This window comes from Cajanus cajan, chromosome 1 (assembly GCF_000230855.2).
Source record: "Cajanus cajan strain Asha chromosome 1, NIPB_CcT2T_4, whole genome shotgun sequence".
Taxonomy (NCBI): domain Eukaryota; kingdom Viridiplantae; phylum Streptophyta; class Magnoliopsida; order Fabales; family Fabaceae; genus Cajanus; species Cajanus cajan.
The window spans coordinates 64,290,936-64,307,974 of record NC_138517.1 but is presented as its reverse complement, the minus strand read 5'-3'; the positions used below and the strand labels follow the sequence as shown (position 1 = coordinate 64,307,974).

At 34.8% G+C, this 17,039-nt stretch overlaps 1 protein-coding gene across 1 annotated transcript; it reads right to left on the bottom strand.

Annotated features, from left to right (window-relative positions):
* Nucleotides 1-14,788: 14,788 nt before the first annotated feature.
* Nucleotides 14,789-15,283, bottom strand: LOC145955258 (uncharacterized). Its single transcript, XM_083069949.1, has one exon. The coding sequence runs from the start codon at nt 15,281-15,283 to the stop codon at nt 14,789-14,791; it is 495 nt and encodes a 164-aa protein (XP_082926075.1).
* Between the last annotated feature and the right edge of the window lie 1,756 nt (nt 15,284-17,039).

Sequence of the window (17,039 nt, the reverse complement as noted above, 5' to 3'; positions counted from 1 at the left end):
CAACCACTAGAGCTATGGCCAGGAGGTTACTTGAAGATTTGACTGCTTCAGAGCTTAGTGGGCCCAATGGGCTTGGTGGGCCTAGGGTGCTTCTTACTTGGGCTTAATTGATTATACACCATGTTTAATTGTACTTTCTTAGTTTAGGAATTTATTTTCATGTTGGTCTTGTATTTTGACCATAGATTAGGGTTTAGGCTAGTTGGGCCTAGTTTTGGGTTTCATGGGCCTTTGGGCTTTTGGTACCCAATATTGGGCTCATTATTTTCCTTGTAATATTTCCTATTGATTGTATTCATTAGACCATTGTATTTTGGTCATTAGTTTAGGGTTTAAGGAGGTTTAATAGTTCATTTGAATTAGGACAAATTAGGTCAAATTTAGGATGAATTTAAGTTGCATTTAGGTCACACTTTTGGCACCACTTTGGTTGCACAAGTGTGACACCAAAATGCAACCCTAAATTCACTCTAAATTCAACCTAATCTCTCATTTAGCTCTAAATGACCGGTCATGAGCATGTGACACAAGGTTTGAATTCAAATTTGAATTTGAATTCAAATCTTGGCGCCAACATGTGACCAATCATGTGGCGCCAAGTGTTCTCCTCAAATTCGGATGCTATATGTTTCCCTCCTCTCACCTATTGTACTTACTTTGAATATTATTGAAATTTGAGAGCCAAGTGCCGAGTTTCTTCAAAGTCTTCTAGAGAGAGAGTGAGCTTCACCTTTAGGAATTCATTAGGATTTCCTTCTCTTTGAGTGTGAGCTTTCTCTTGCAACTTGAGCTTGGATACTTCCATCCAAGGCTTTAGCCTTCATCATCCGTGTTCATCATCATTCAAGCATCATTTCCATTCGGTGTTATCTCCTTAAAGAGGATCCGTGGCTAGGAGGAGCTAAGGAGAAGAACATCCATCACTTCTCCCTACTTACTTCCATCAATTTTGGTATCAAGAGCAAGGTTCTTCAAGGATATAAGTCCTTCTTCTTGTGTCCGTTTTTCTTCTTGTGTTTTTGTGTGTTCTTTGAGTTCTAATTGTCTTGCTTGAGTTTTTCAATTCGGATCTATATGCTTTTAATCATATATTGTTCCATAGATCCATTGTTTTGATTGTTTTTAATTTCTTCCACAATCAAATGTTTAGGAACTTTTTGCTTGTGCTATTTTGATTTTATTTTGAGTCTCTCCATTCCTTGTATGTGTCCGTGATTGGACCTCATGCATTGCATTTAGATTTTGGTTTTGAATCTATGTTTTGTCTTAGAAGTTTGTGTTTAATCCTTATATGTTGCAAATTCCTTGAATAGCATGTTTAACCTTGTTTTGTTTTGAATTTTGTCTCATATTTTGCTCTCGGATTTGTGTCTCTTTTGCCTCCTATATGTGCTTTTTCTTTTACCTTATTGTGTTCATGATTTGCTATTAGTCCTAGCAAGTTTCCTTAGAGTTAGGTTTCCATTGTGTTCTTTAAGTTTTCAAATCACATTCTCTTGAAAATCTTCTAAACATTTTGTGGCTCAAAATTTCAAGTGTAATCCTACTTCTAGTGCACTCTTCTTGTGGATTCAATTTTAAAAAAAAAATGATGATTAAGAGGCTGGAAAACAGAGTTTAAAACAGAGCCTAAAAGACCTAAAAGTTGAAAAGCAAAATAGTTCAAAAAGAATCCAAACCAAAACCTAAAACTAGTGCACTAGTTTATCATTCTCACTTGAAATTTGACCTAATTTTTGGCTGATTTGTATTCTCGTTTTCCATAGCTTGGAACCTTAGAAAAATTTGAAATAAAAGGCAAAAACACTCTCTGGAATCTTAATTTGATACTGGAAAAAGAAAGAATTAAAAAAAAAATATATAAGACAATTTAAAATACAAAAGCCGAGAGGTGTACATTGGTGAAAATTCATTTGGTTCCTTGTTATTGTTTTGGCTACTACTTTTGCTATACTTGTCCAATTGCTTTCAAAATTTTTTTGTTTTCTTCATCTACTCTAGTACCTATCTAGGATTCATTCTAACTGAGTGCTAGCTTCATTTTGGAGTCTTAATTTTTCAGTTTTACTTGTTGAACTTCTTTGAGTCTTGTCATATACACATATTACTCTTAATTTTGGTATAAGCTTTCCAAATTGTGCTTTGTTGCTTGTCTAGTTTTCTTTCAATAATTTCCTGTGCTGGAAGTGGCCTTAAATCCTTGCTCAAGGATCAAGCATTGCTCAACAAAGAGTAGGAAAAATTTTGGACACTATAATCACCAAATTTGACCTAATTTAGTGACCAAAATCCTCCTAAATCTCCTTCACTTGAGTGACCAATCCCTTCACCTTGTGAGGCAGCCACTTTAACCTCTTTGTTGTGTTTCTTTTGCAGGTCCAGGAGCATCATATTGAAGGATTAGTGGCGGATTAAACACTTGGTTAAGTGTTGGAAAATTTGCACAACAATCCGTCACTAATTGGTCACTAAAGCCATCATTTACTTGTTTTCCTAGGCTAGTTTACATTTTTGTTAAAACTCTTGTATTTTAAATCAATTTGTAAAGCTTGGAGGGAGTATTAAGAAGCTGGTCAGGTATATCTACATCCTTGATAGCATCTCACGTGTAGTACTAGTGGAAGTGGCTTGGAAATTTCATATGTTTCAAGCTTCCACTTAGGGTTATCCGACTAGCTACTTGTTCTTGCTTCCTTTAAGTTTCTTGTCCTTAATTGTTTAATTTTGCTGCCTTAAAACGTCTAGAATTGTGTAGTTATTTGTTCACGCTTAGTTTAAGTGTCAAAAGAAACAATTTGTGAAAAAAAAAGCATTCAAAATTTTTGTGAAAAGTTTTGGGGAATCAAAGATACCACAAAGGAGTTTAGTGATTTCCACTTGAAAAGGCTTGGTTATTAAGTGGCTCTTAGTAGCTCACCTCCCTTGATAGTGCAATTTGTACACTTAGACTTCCAAGTGCTATTTTTGTTCCTAGAAAATCTCAAAAACATTTTATAACGTTTTGCATAGCATACAAATTCTTTTTGCCTAACCATGAGTCATCATTCTCAAGGTAGTAGTGACTTTGATACTCCTAAAAGTTTTGAAAGAATTGTCAAGGAGGTTGAAGCACTAAAACTTTGGAAAAATGATGAGATGCTTCAAAACCAAAAAGAGAAACTTGAAAAAGAAGTACAAATCATGGCTTTGGAACAAGAAATCCAAAAGATTAAGCAAAGGGAAGAAAAACTTTTAAAAAGATTAAATAAAAATAAAAGTCCAAAAGGTTCTTCTAGGAGCTCAACCAAGAGCTCCAATGATTCTCAAAGCCAAGATAATGATGGTAGTATGCATATGGATGCTTACTATCAACCAACACCTAGGAGAGTCATTAAAGAACACAAAGTGAGGGAATCAAGGGTTGATCTCCCTTACTTTCATGGAAAAGATAATGTGGACACCTACTTAGATTGGGAGATGAAAGTGGAGCAAATCTTCACTTGTCATAAAGTAGGTGAGGAAAGAAAAGTTCCCTTAGCCACCCTAGCTTTTCAAGGACAAGCCATGTATTGGTGGACATCCTTGGAAAGAGAGAGAAGACTTCATAATGATCCTCCCATCACTTATTGGAATGAGTTAAGGAGTGCTATGAGAAGAAGGCATATACCTTCCTATTATAGTAGGGAGCTTATGGATAAGCTCCAAAGGCTCCAACAAAAGGGTATGAGTGTTGAGGAGTATAGGCAAAAGATGGAGTTATATCTCATGAGGGCTGGGATAAGGGAAGAAGAAAGATTGACCATTGCTAGATTTCTAAGTGGTCTTAATTTTGACATAAGAGATAGAGTGGAGTTACTCCCTTATAGGGACCTTGATGACTTGGTCCAACTTTGTATAAGGGTGGAACAACAAAATTTGAGAAAATCCTCTTTTAAAGGTAAAACTCAATCTAGCTCTTATGTTAAGAAAGACTACAAGAGGGAGGGTCACTTTGATTCCTCTAAGAAATTTGGCAAAGAAAAAGAAAAAGAAAATGAGAAAAATAAAAATATTGTCACTTCTAGTAGCAAAACTAGTGATATCAAATGCTTTAAGTGTCTTGGGAGAGGACACATAGCCTCTCAATGCCCAACTAAAAAGGTGATGATTTTGAAGGGGCAAGACATTTATAGTAGTGTTGATGAATCTAGTTCCACTACTTCAAGTAATAGTGAATCAAGTGAGGAAGACCATTCCATTGAAAGTGCATATCCTTGTGATGGTCAACTTCTCATGATTGGAAGGCTTCTAGGAAGCCAACCTCATGAGTCCCATCTTTCACAAAGGGAGAACATTTTTCACACAAGGTGTAAAGTTTTAAACAATGCTTGTTCTCTCATTGTGGATAGTGGGTCTTGTTGCAACTGTTGTAGCACAAGGTTGGTGGAGAAGCTTGGTCTTACTATTATTCCTCATCCGAAACCATATCAACTTCATTGGATTAATGAAGATGGGGATATTAATGTTAATCAACAAGTGAAAGTCAAGTTCTCTATTGGTAACTATGAAGACCAAGTGGTTTGTGACATAGTTCCAATGGAAGCTTGCCATATTTTGTTGGGAAGGCCATGGCAATTTGACAAGAAAACCATGCACAATGGCCTTACCAATGAAATTACTTTCACTCATAAAGAAAAGAAATTTGTACTTCATCCTTTGTCTCCTTCACAAGTGATAGAGGATCAAGTACAAATGAAAAAGAAAAGAGAAGAAGAAAAAAAAAACTTGAATAAAAAAAAAGAAAAGAAGGAAAAGAAGCATAAGTTTTCAAAGAAGGATGAAGAGAAATTTTTTTTAAAAGAAGGAATTCAACAAGAACCTTTAAAAGAAACTTTAATTGTTGAAAAACCTTCTTACATTCTTCTTTGTAAAGGTATGCTTCAGTGTCATAATTTAAGCATTGAACTTAGTTCTTTATCTCCTCAAGTTTCTCATTTAATAAAAGAATTTGATGATATATTCCCTAGTGAAGGTCCACAAGGCCTTCCTCCTTGTAGGGGTATAGAACATCAAATTGATTTTGTACCTGGGGCTTGTCTACCCAATAGACCAGCCTATAGGACAAATCCTCAAGAAACTAAGGAGATCGAGAATCAAGTCAATGAATTATTGAATAAGGGTTGGGTACAAAAGAGTTTGAGTCCCTGTGCTGTACCTGTATTGTTAGTGCCCAAGAAAGATGGAAAATGGAGAATGTGTTGTGATTGTAGGGCCATTAACAATATCACAATCAAGTACAGGCACCCAATCCCTAGACTTGATGATATGCTTGATGAGTTACATGGTGCTTCCATATTTTCTAAAATTGATCTTAAAAGTGGTTATCACCAATAAGAATTAAAAAGGGTGATGAGTGGAAAACTGCTTTTAAGACCAAATTTGGATTGTATGAGTGGTTAGTTATGCCTTTTGGTTTAACTAATGCACCAAGTACATTCATGAGGCTTATGAATCATGTCTTGAGAGAATGTATAGGAAAATTTGTTGTTGTTTATTTTGATGACATATTAATCTATAGTAGGTCTCAAGATGATCATTTAGGACATCTTAGAGAAGTTATGATGATCCTTAGGGAAAACCAATTATTTGCAAATCTTGAAAAATGTACTTTTTGTGTGGATCATGTGGTTTTCCTAGGGTTCATTGTAAGCAAAAATGGGGTTCAAGTGGATCCCGAGAAAATTAAAGCCATTCAAGAGTGGCCCAAGCCTAAAAATGTTAGTGAAGTTAGGAGTTTTCATGGTTTAGCAAGTTTTTATAGAACATTTGTACCTAACTTCTCTAGCATTGCTTCACCCTTGAATGAGCTTGTCAAAAAAGATATTTTATTTGAATGAACTTCCAAGCATCAGGAGTTGTGATGCTTAAAAGACTTTTGAGCTACCTAATTTTGAAAAGACTTTTGAGCTAGAATGTGATGCATCAGGAGTTGGCATAGGAGCTGTGTTATTGCAAGGAGGACACCCCATTGCATATTTTAGTGAAAAACTAAAAGGTGCCTCCCTCAATTACCCTACCTATGATAAGGAGTTGTATGCATTGGTTAGAGCTTTACAAACTTGGGAGCACTATCTTGTGTCCAAAGAGTTTGTCATCCATAGTGACCATGAGTCACTTAAATATTTAAGAGGTCAAGGTAAATTAAATAAGAGACATGCCAAATGGTTAGAGTTTCTTGAACAATTTCCATATATTATTAAATTCAAGAAAGGAAAATCCAATGTTGTAGCTGATGCTTTATCTAGGAGACATACCTTGCTTGTGTCCCTAGGAACTCAAATTCTTGGATTTGATAATATTAGGGAATTGTATGAAGAAGATCTTGAATTCAGTGCTAATTATAAAAAATGTCAACAAAAAGCTTTTGATGGTTTCTATATGGCTGAGGGGTATTTATACAAAGAAGGAAGATTGTGTATACCCCAAGGATCCATTAGGAAACTATTAATTAAAGAGAGTCATGAAGGTGGGCTTATGGGGCACTTTGGTGTTGATAAAACCCTTAGTTTGCTAAAAGAAAAATTTTATTGGCCCCATATGCGAAAGGATGTCCAAAGGCATTGTTTTAGATGTTTAGCTTGTTTACAAGCTAAGTCTAAAGTAATGCCTCATGGCACATACACACCTTTGCCTGTTGCTTCTTCTCCTTGGGTGGATATTAGCATGGATTTTGTGCTAGGTTTACCTAGAACCCAAAGGGGAATGGATTCTATTTTTGTGGTAGTGGACCGTTTTAGTAAAATGGCTCATTTTATTCCATGCCACAAAGTAGATGATGCAAGCAACATTGCAAAACTCTTCTTTAGAGATGTGGTTAAACTTCATGGGCTTCCTAAGACTATTGTTTCAGATAGAGATACAAAATTCCTAAGCCACTTTTGGCGTGTCTTGTGGTCAAGACTAGGAACCAAACTCCTCTTTTCAACTACTTGTCATCCTCAAACAGATGGCCAAACTGAAGTAGTGAATAGATCTCTGTCTACTATGCTTAGGGCAGTCCTAAAGGGTAATCACAAATCTTGGGATGAGTTTTTGCCACATATTGAATTTGCCTACAACAGGGTAGTTCACAAAACTACCAATATTTCTCCTTTTGAGGCTGTATATGGGTTTAATCCTTTAACCCCTTTAGACTTGATACCTCTTCCTAATGTTGAGCATTTCATTCATAAAGAAGGGGCTTCAAGGGCTGATTTTGTTAAAAAACTTCATGAAAGGATTAAAATTCATATTCAAAATCAAAATGAGAAATATGCCAAGCAAGGAAATAAAGGCAAGAAACCTATGATCTTCGAGGAAGGAGATTGGGTTTGGCTTCACTTAAGAAAAGAACGTTTTCCAAATCAAAGAAAGTCCAAACTCAATCCTAGAGGAGATGGTCCCTTTCAGGTCTTACAGCGTATCAATGATAACGCTTATAGACTTGATTTACCCTCTGATTATGGAGTCAGCACCACTTTTAATGTAAGTGATCTTAAACCTTTTGTAGGTGCTAGTGATGATGAGGAGGACTCTTCAGATTCGAGGTCGAATCCTTCTCAAGAGGGAGGGAATGATGGAAGAGCATGGGCTAAAGGCCCAACCACTAGAGCTATGGCCAGGAGGTTACTTGAAGATTTGACTGCTTCAGAGCTTAGTGGGCCCAATGGGCTTGGTGGGCCTAGGGTGCTTCTTACTTGGGCTTAATTGATTATACACTATGTTTAATTGTACTTTCTTAGTTTAGGAATTTATTTTCATGTTGGTCTTGTATTTTGACCATAGATTAGGGTTTAGGCTAGTTGGGCCTAGTTTTGGGTTTCATGGGCCTTTGGGCTTTTGGTACCCAATATTGGGCTCATTATTTTCCTTGTAATATTTCCTATTGATTGTATTCATTAGACCATTGTATTTTGGTCATTAGTTTAGGGTTTAAGGAGGTTTAATAGTTCATTTGAATTAGGACAAATTAGGTCAAATTTAGGATGAATTTAAGTTGCATTTAGGTCACACTTTTGGCACCACTTTGGTTGCACAAGTGTGACACCGAAATGCAACCCTAAATTCACTCTAAATTCAACCTAATCTCTCATTTAGCTCTACATGACCGGTCATGAGCATGTGACACAAGGTTTGAATTCAAATTTGAATTTGAATTCAAATCTTGGCGCCAACATGTGACCAATCATGTGGCGCCAAGTGTTCTCCTCAAATTCGGATGCTATATGTTTCCCTCCTCTCACCTATTGTACTTACTTTGAATATTATTGAAATTTGAGAGCCAAGTGCCGAGTTTCTTCAAAGTCTTCTAGAGAGAGAGTGAGCTTCACCTTTAGGAATTCATTAGGATTTCCTTCTCTTTGAGTGTGAGCTTTCTCTTGCAACTTGAGCTTGGATACTTCCATCCAAGGCTTTAGCCTTCATCATCCGTGTTCATCATCATTCAAGCATCATTTCCATTCGGTGTTATCTCCTTAAAGAGGATCCGTGGCTAGGAGGAGCTAAGGAGAAGAACATCCATCACTTCTCCCTACTTACTTCCATCATCCTTAAAACTAGTACAAGAGTAATAAGAGTTGCTAGACCTCAAAACTAACATTTGGCCGGTTGAAACCTCAAACTTTAGCCCAACCTGGAGAGGTTAAGCTCAAAACATACTCCTTCAATAGCGAGCTGCGAATAAAGATCACAATGCCATGGGACAAACGGAAGCAACAAGAAGCATCAACACCAAGCCAGAAGCCTAAATGGCACAGTTTACCACCCTTTATACCTGATGGAGCACTCACCAACACTCAGTCACACTAGGGGGCAAGGGTATAGGTAAACACTATCTATCCAAAGGGAACAACGCGGAGACGTCCACTACCAAAGCAAGAGAGAAGACCCGGACAAAATGTCTACGTCTTTACTTGCCTTTGGAAAAGCAAACCCCTAGCTATTACAAAGGGAAAGTAAAGAGGGGCAGTTGTAGACATCCAATTTCATCCAGACCTGTAAATGAGGGAATCGACTTCTATTATGAAAGAAAAGAGCCCTCGAAGCATTGAAACATCATGATATGACAACAAAGGGGCCTAAAGCCCAACAAGTTTGGTTTAGTAGCCCAAAACGGGCTGTTTCAAAACCGGAACGGGTCGTTCCCAAGTTGGAATGAGTTGTTCCTAATCTGGAAAAGGTCATTCCAAACTACTAAAAAGGCTCGAAAAACCTAGCTGAGAACGGGCCAGAACAGGTTGTTCCAGCATAGGCTTTTATGAGTTAAGTGCAAGTCTGGAACGGGCCATTCTAGAATCAGAATAGGCCATTCCAGATTCAAATTACACACAACGAACTAACTCAGAATGCGCTGTTCCGAAACCAGAACTAGTCGTTCCATTCAGTTTTGATGTCTATAAATAATAGACTCAAGCACTGCTCCAGGGGCAAAAAAAATTCATCCAGGACTCCATATAGCTAAAAAATTGTCTCTCTCCCTCTCTTTTTTGTATTTCTTGAGATTTGTGAGGTACTTGTGTAGTGTGTAAGGCAGCCTAAAAGCGCCTCAAATCTCCTATATTTGAAGAACATTAATAAAGCTTACTACGAGGTATTATTCATCAATCTTTCTTTCCATCTTTTACATCTTTTATTTTAAATATTGTTATAACAATAGTAATCATGTAGATATTCTAGGGTCAATCGTGTTATTTAAATTTCATGTAAATAATCATTAATAAATTTCATGTAAATTTCATTAATAATCATTATTCGTGTAATCCTAATCCTGCCTTATCGAATACACATCTTTGTTTTCCTAATATTATGTTTAAGTTATTTCTTCCACTAGTAAAATATGCAAGAGTGTTTCTTAGGTTACTAATTTTTTATTTAAATTTATTGCATATTGAACATGGATGATTTATTTTATTAGTATCTAACTTATTTTTAATCTCTTGATTTTCATTTTTAGAATTAATTATCTTAATTTCAGTTTTAAGATTATCTAATTCATTATTTAATTTCAAAATCTCATTTTCTAAGTTTGAAATTGTTTTCTTATATGATGATACTAATTTTGCAAGTTTAAATGATTCTTTATGTACATCATTGAATGCATCTTGAAGTTCATCAAATGAGATTAAAATATCATTCTTAGAAGATGTTAGCTGTTCTTCGCTTTTGTGATCTTTGGTCATGAGTCCCAAATTTACAACTTTATTATATGAATCACTTGTAGAGTCCATATCATTTTCTTCCCAAGTGATATATACTTTCTTGCTTTTCTTATCATTGAAGTTTTTTTTGTTTGACTTCTCCATCTTCTTTTTGTAAATTTGACATTCTAATTTTAAGTGACCCGGTTGATTGCATTCATAGCATCTTGGAGTTGAAGAAGATTCTTCTCCTTTCTTCTTTATGTTGAAGTTGAATTTTCTTCTATTTCCTTTAGTCCTTAGGAATTTTTTGAATATTTTTACAAAGAGATTGAAATCTTCATCATCATCATCATCTTCCTCAATGTTGTCATCTTTTCCATTTTCTTCATGAGAGGATGAAGATGCTTTAAGTGCTATACTTTTCTTCTTTTTGTCACTATCTTCATATTGACTTAGTCTCATCAATTCCATTTCATGCTCTTGAAGTTTTCCAAATAGAGGTGCAAGAGACATGGTAGATAGATCTTTTGATTCAGCAATTGCAGTTACTTTCGGTTGCCATTCCCTACTCAAACATCTCAAAACCTTGTTAATAAAATCTTCGTTAGGAAACACTTTTCCTAGAGATGCAAGATGATTAATTATATGTGTAAATCTCTTTTGCATGTCTTGTATGCTTTCATTTTGATTCATTCTAAATAATTCATATTCATGAGTGAGAGTGTTTCTCCTAGATCTTTTAACATCATTAGTGCCTTCATGTGTTACTTTTAATGTATCCCACATTTCTTTTGCACTTGTACAATTTGAAATTCTAAAATATTCATTTATGCCTAATGCAGAAGTAATTATATTTTTGGCTTTCAAATTGTATTGAACTTTTCTTTTGTCATCATGACTCCATTGATCTTTCATTTCCTACTACAATAGTGGGAATGAAAGGACCATTTTCAACAGAATCACATATGTTTAAATCTATGGCTTCTATAAAAATTTGCATCCTAGATTTCCAATAATGATACCCATCATGATTGAATATAGGAGGTCTATTAATGGAGTTTCCTTCGGGAAATAAAAAATTTGATGAGGCAAGTTTTATTCTTGAAGCTTTTAAGCCTTATACAAGAAACCTGCTCTTGATACCACTTGTTAGTCAAATAGCCTCGTATAACTTAAGAGAGGGGGTGAATTAAGTTAACCAATTTTTCCTTCCTTTATGAGTTTTAAGAAATGCTTTATCATATATTCAAATTCTTAGACAAATTGTATGTAATTAATGATGCAAAACTACTCAAAACACAAGTAAGTAACAAGTAATTAAAAATGTAGGAAAAGAAGAATTACAAACTCAATTTATACTTGTTCGGCCAATCCTGCCTACATCCAGTCCTCAAGTCTCCAACTTGAGATTTCCACTATTCTTGTAGTACTTACAAGATTTGAATCCTCCAACACCTTGGAACTCCTTTTCCTTATGTTGAGATTCAAAAACAACAAGGAGAACTACCATTTCTCCTTCACAGATCCAATGATCAATTTGGAATTACATAATAACTCTCTTTTTAAGAGTAGATATTACACCTTTAAGATCTTAATGAACTCTTTAGAGATTTTTGCAAATTACTTTGGCCAAGTAGTTTTTGTAAATTGATTTTCACAATAGAGTTCGTAACCTTCTTCTGAAAAATTATAGGTATTTATAGACAATTATTTCTTAGGTTATGTTTTTCATGAAGAGTTGTAACTCTTTATAATTTTTCAGAAAAGATACTCTAATAATCGACTACAAGACTTGGTAATCGATTACAATGGTTTTAAGTTCAGAAAATTTGAAACGTTGTATCTTTTAAATTTAAATTTTTGAAGTTCTCTCTTCTAGTAATCGATTACAAGGTCTGGTAATCGATTACCAGAACACATTTTGTATTCAAAAAATTGAACTTTGAAGTTTCCTTGCTCTAGTAATCGATTACATAAGCTGGTAATCGATTACCAGACAAATATTATTATATCTGTTACACAAACTTTTGATTATAGGAAACTTCTAATTTTCAGTCAAAAATATTTTTGTAAAATCTTTTTAAACACTTTTTTTACCTTTTTTTTTCAAAAACTTATTCTTATATTCAAAAAGATTAAATTTAGATTTTCTTGAAATCCTTATTTTAATGTGATGGAGGACCATCCTTGGTGCTTCATGTGAGACCCATCACATGGTTCATGGCTAGGAGAATGGAGGAAAATAAAAAAGATATCGTGTATGAATCCATCTCCTAGGCCCAATTTAAGTAATATAGAATTTTATTACATTATTCCAATTTTACCCTTGGGTATCTTAGTCATAGAATTTATTTTATTTGTATTTCTAATTTTACCCTTGTATTTTGGGGTATCTTAGTCATAGTACTTATTTTCTTTTGTATTTCCAATTTTACCCTTGTATTATGGGGTGCTTTAGATAATTAGGGTTTTAATTTTTGGGCTAGGGTTTTAATTAGGAGGTGACGCATTTTTGGTAGCTTTGGACCTATTTTTGGTCTTAGAAAGGCTTAGGTCCAAGTGAAGGGCAAAGGTTGCATGATCTTATCATACACCTACATGTAGCCTAACTAAACCCAAAGATTCCATCCTTGGCCACCAAGTTGCATCTAGAGTTAATTTAGGTTTCATTTTGTGTGCATTTGGCAAGGTGAATTTCGGCCAAGGCACCCTAAATGCAACCCTAGATGCCTCCCACTCCTATAAATACCCAATGCACCACACCTTGTAAATACTTTGGATATTGAATATAAAGAGAGCATATTTGCCTTTATATCATCCTTAGTCCCCCTTGGCTATTTTTGGCCACCTCCCATCCTATCTCCACCTTGAGAGAAAACCCTAGAAGTGGCCTTCAACTACCTTGGAGTGAGCCAACCCTAGAGTGCACCTATCAAACCTTTCATCAAACACTTCACCTTCAACGTCCACCTTCACCTTTCCTTCACCATTCCTTGCGCCTTTGAAGACCTTGATCCAAGGAGTCAAGGTTTTCTTCTCATTGATCAACATCTATCCATCAATGCTAGGAAGAATGCCATCATAATGGCCAACTGAAATTTGCAATTTCTAAAAGTTCATTTTACATACTAAGCTAAGTAGTCAAGACTTATCTAGTTATTACTTGAGATCTTGCTTCTTGATCAACTTGCATTAACTTGACCTTTATTTTCTTCAATACTTTGGCATCATCAAAACTTTATGCATATGTTCTTCCACATATTAAATGTACACAATGCTTATACAAGTGTTAGGAAATATTTGTACCCTTTAATAGAAATATGAATGAACGGACCCCATATGTTTACATGTAGTAAAGCAAAGAAATGAGTTGATTTAGTAGAACTAGAAGAAAAAGATAACCTCTTATATTTTGCATAATGACATATATCACAAGGTTCAACAGAACTATTTGAAACATTTAAGTAATATGAAGACAAAATTTTCAACTTATCATGAGACAAGTGTCCCATTCTAAAATGCCAAAGTTTTGCATTATCAGTATCTATACTAGTTTTATTGATATTGCTAGCCTTGTTATGAATAGAAGAAACCTTACAACCAGTTTTAATTTCAATCGTCCCATTTTAGTCTTTTGACACATGATGGATACTTGAAGTCCTAAATTGATAAAGATTGTATTACCTCTTAGTTGTTCCAATCACTCTCCAAGGTTGCATCTAAACAATGAAACAGATGGAAGAATGAAAAAGTGTTAAGAAATTATGATTTATAGTCAATTTTGGAACATAAATCAAATTGACCTTGAAAGAAGATACATATATTACATCAATTAAAGTGAGCGAATGAGATATTTGAACCATTATAGTTTGATTAAAACTTAATTGATTTCCATTAGGCAAAGAAACCAATATAGGAGAAACATTATGAATAGAGAAGAAAAGATTTTTATTATAACATATATGATATGTGTCCCCTATGTCTAATACCCAGTGGTCACAGGTCATAGCTGAATTGATTTGAGAAGTATTGATATGGTTTAAAGCATGAGTTTGAGAAATGGATGATTGTTGGATCAAAGCCATTATGTTGTTATATTGCTCTTGAGTAATTTGAAACTTAGAATCTGATGAATTAACCTCAGAAAGAACAACATCCTCTTGAATATTCACAGATTCAGCCATATTAATATACTTCATTGTTCCCTACTTGAACTTATAACCCGGTGGAAAACCATGTTTATAATAACATGTATCCACTATATGGTTATCTCTGCCATAGTATGTGCATATTTGTGAACCATTACCTCCTCCGTTTCTTCCTCCGAAACCACAGCCTTTTCCTCTTCCATTTCTTTCCCCGAAGCTTCATTGATCATTCGAAAAGTTTCTATGTTGATTATTCATAGCATTCATTAACATCTTGTTGTTATCACTATTATCAGTAAGAAGCGGTGTTCCAAACACTCGTTCTTGTTGAACAACCAATGAAAACACATGTGTGATTGATGGAATTGGATCCATCAACATAATCTAAGATCACACTTGACTATATTGTACATTGAGACCACGCAAGAATCTTATGACATAACTTATGGTTTGATAGGTTCTAGCATGAGTAACAACACTGTAATTACAAGGATTTATGCAAGATCATTGAGGCAATGGTTCAAACATCTCTAATTCCTCCCAAGACGTCTTTAAACTTGTGAAATATTTTAATACAGCCATATCTCCTTTCTTTAATCCATAGATCTCTTCTTGCAAAGTTGCGATTTGGAAATTAACTCTTTGTGAAAATCTATTACGAACATCATTCCATACATCAACTGCTAGATCCATCCAAAGAACATATTTAGCAATAGATATTTTCATCACACTACGAAGCCAAGAAACCACCATTTGATTGCAACGATGCCATTTTTCATACATAGGATCTCCAATAGGTGGAGAAGGAAGACTTTCATCAACAGATTGCAGTTTACTCTTCGATCTAAGCGACATTTGCATAGATCTCACCCATTCATGATAATTTTTCTTTGTTAATAGTGAAGGAACCAATACCATAGCAGGATTTTCATTTGTGTTGAGGTAATAAGGATTTGATGGATTTGTAAGGTGATCACGATTTTGATTTGTAATTGCCATTGATGAAGAGGCTCAAGAAAATTTTGAAGAACAAGAACCAATGATAAAATTGATCAAGATTGAAAAAAAAATGAGGAATTATCAGAAACAAAATTGCAAATAATGGCCTAGAGCTCTTAAGAGCTATGATACCATATTAGCATTCTACACCACATCACAATAGAAGAGAAAAGGGAATACGAGAGAGGAAAAGTGAGTTGAGAGAAAAATGAATCTCATTAACCAAGATGAATGAATTCTACATCTTGAATACGTACATACAATGTTATTTAAGTACATTAGTAAAAGGAAGAAAAATTAGTTACAACTTAACGAGCATAGAGTCAACTAACAAAATTAGTTTTACAATCATGTGGGATTAGTGGGATTTTTATCCTTATTGTCTAATAGGATGCTTTTCAATGCGTCTTCATTTTCCTATACGTGTACATCATTGTTGCTGCAACAAGAATCTCACTACTTTCATTGTTGTTGTAACAAGATTCCCATTGCTCTACCACCAATGCTTATTTAATGCATTGTGCATAAGTCTCATCATGTGCTCTCTCATCCCTTGTTATAAGAATGCGACAACACAATAAAAAGTACTAACATGGAATTCAACTTACTTCTTGGTAGGAAGAGAAGACACTTCAACCACTGCACCAAATCATTTTGATATCTTTTATGAAAAAATAAAGATTATATATAAAATTAAACATTATTTATATTTGTTCTAACCACTTAACCAACATTGTTTTATAGTTATTTTGCTTACATATTGTAGACACCTAATTTCGTCTGGGGCACATAAACAAGGAAATGGACTTCTAACATAAGAAGAAGGAGTTCTCGAAGGCCCAAAAACAATATCAGAGCAAGCTAACATGACATCCAAAAGCCCAAAACATAGAGGGGCATAATTAAGAGCCTAGAACAGACCGTTTTGAGCTTAGAAAAAAGCTTGTAACCCTAGGCCTGAACGCCTAGTTCTGACCAAGTTTGTTACATGCAAAATTCAAATCTAAAATGGGTCATTTTGCTTTGAGAACGTGTTATTCCAGCGTTAAATTTTGTGTGTAATAGAAAAGCCCAGAGTAGCCCATTTTGAATTCAGAACGGAATATTCTGGTGGATTTTTGTGCCTATAAATAGTAGGCTCGTACACAGTGCTCGGGGACCAAAAATTGACCGAAAAATTGCCTACTAAGGTCCTATACAACTCGAAATTCTCTCTTTCTTCCTCATTTTGAATTTCTTGAGAGTTGTGAGACATATTGTAATGTGAAAGGCAACCAAAAAGTGCCTCAAGGCAACCATATTCAAAGTATTTAAAAAAGCTCGTTTGAAGAGGTATTTTTCATCAAACTCTTTCTTTAATATCTATTTTTTCTGTCATGAATAAAAGCAATCATGTAGATGCCTTAAGGTTAATCATGTAATTTTAAATTTAAGCATGTAAATAATCATTAATAAAGGGAACTAAGATTTAAATTACTATTCTTGATCACGCTAATTTCATTATAGGATACCGATTTAGGGCATCATAAGGTGCCTAACACTTTTCCTACATGTAATCAACCCCGAAACCAAATTCTGGATGTAAAGGCCATTTTGGCATTTTTAAAACTCTTTTTTCTTTTTCCGATGTTTTGAGTAAAATATCGGTGGTGACTCTTTCGAAATCTTTTCAAAATTATTAGTTAGGGATTAGTCTAGTGTCTAGGCATTCCAAAAATGATGAGATTTTCAAAACGGAAGTCTAAACCATCTGTGG

Coding starts and splice junctions, on each gene's coding strand:
- LOC145955258 (XM_083069949.1), bottom strand. CDS start 15,283: ATGGCAATTACAAATCAAAATCGTGATCACCTTACAAATCCATCAAAT.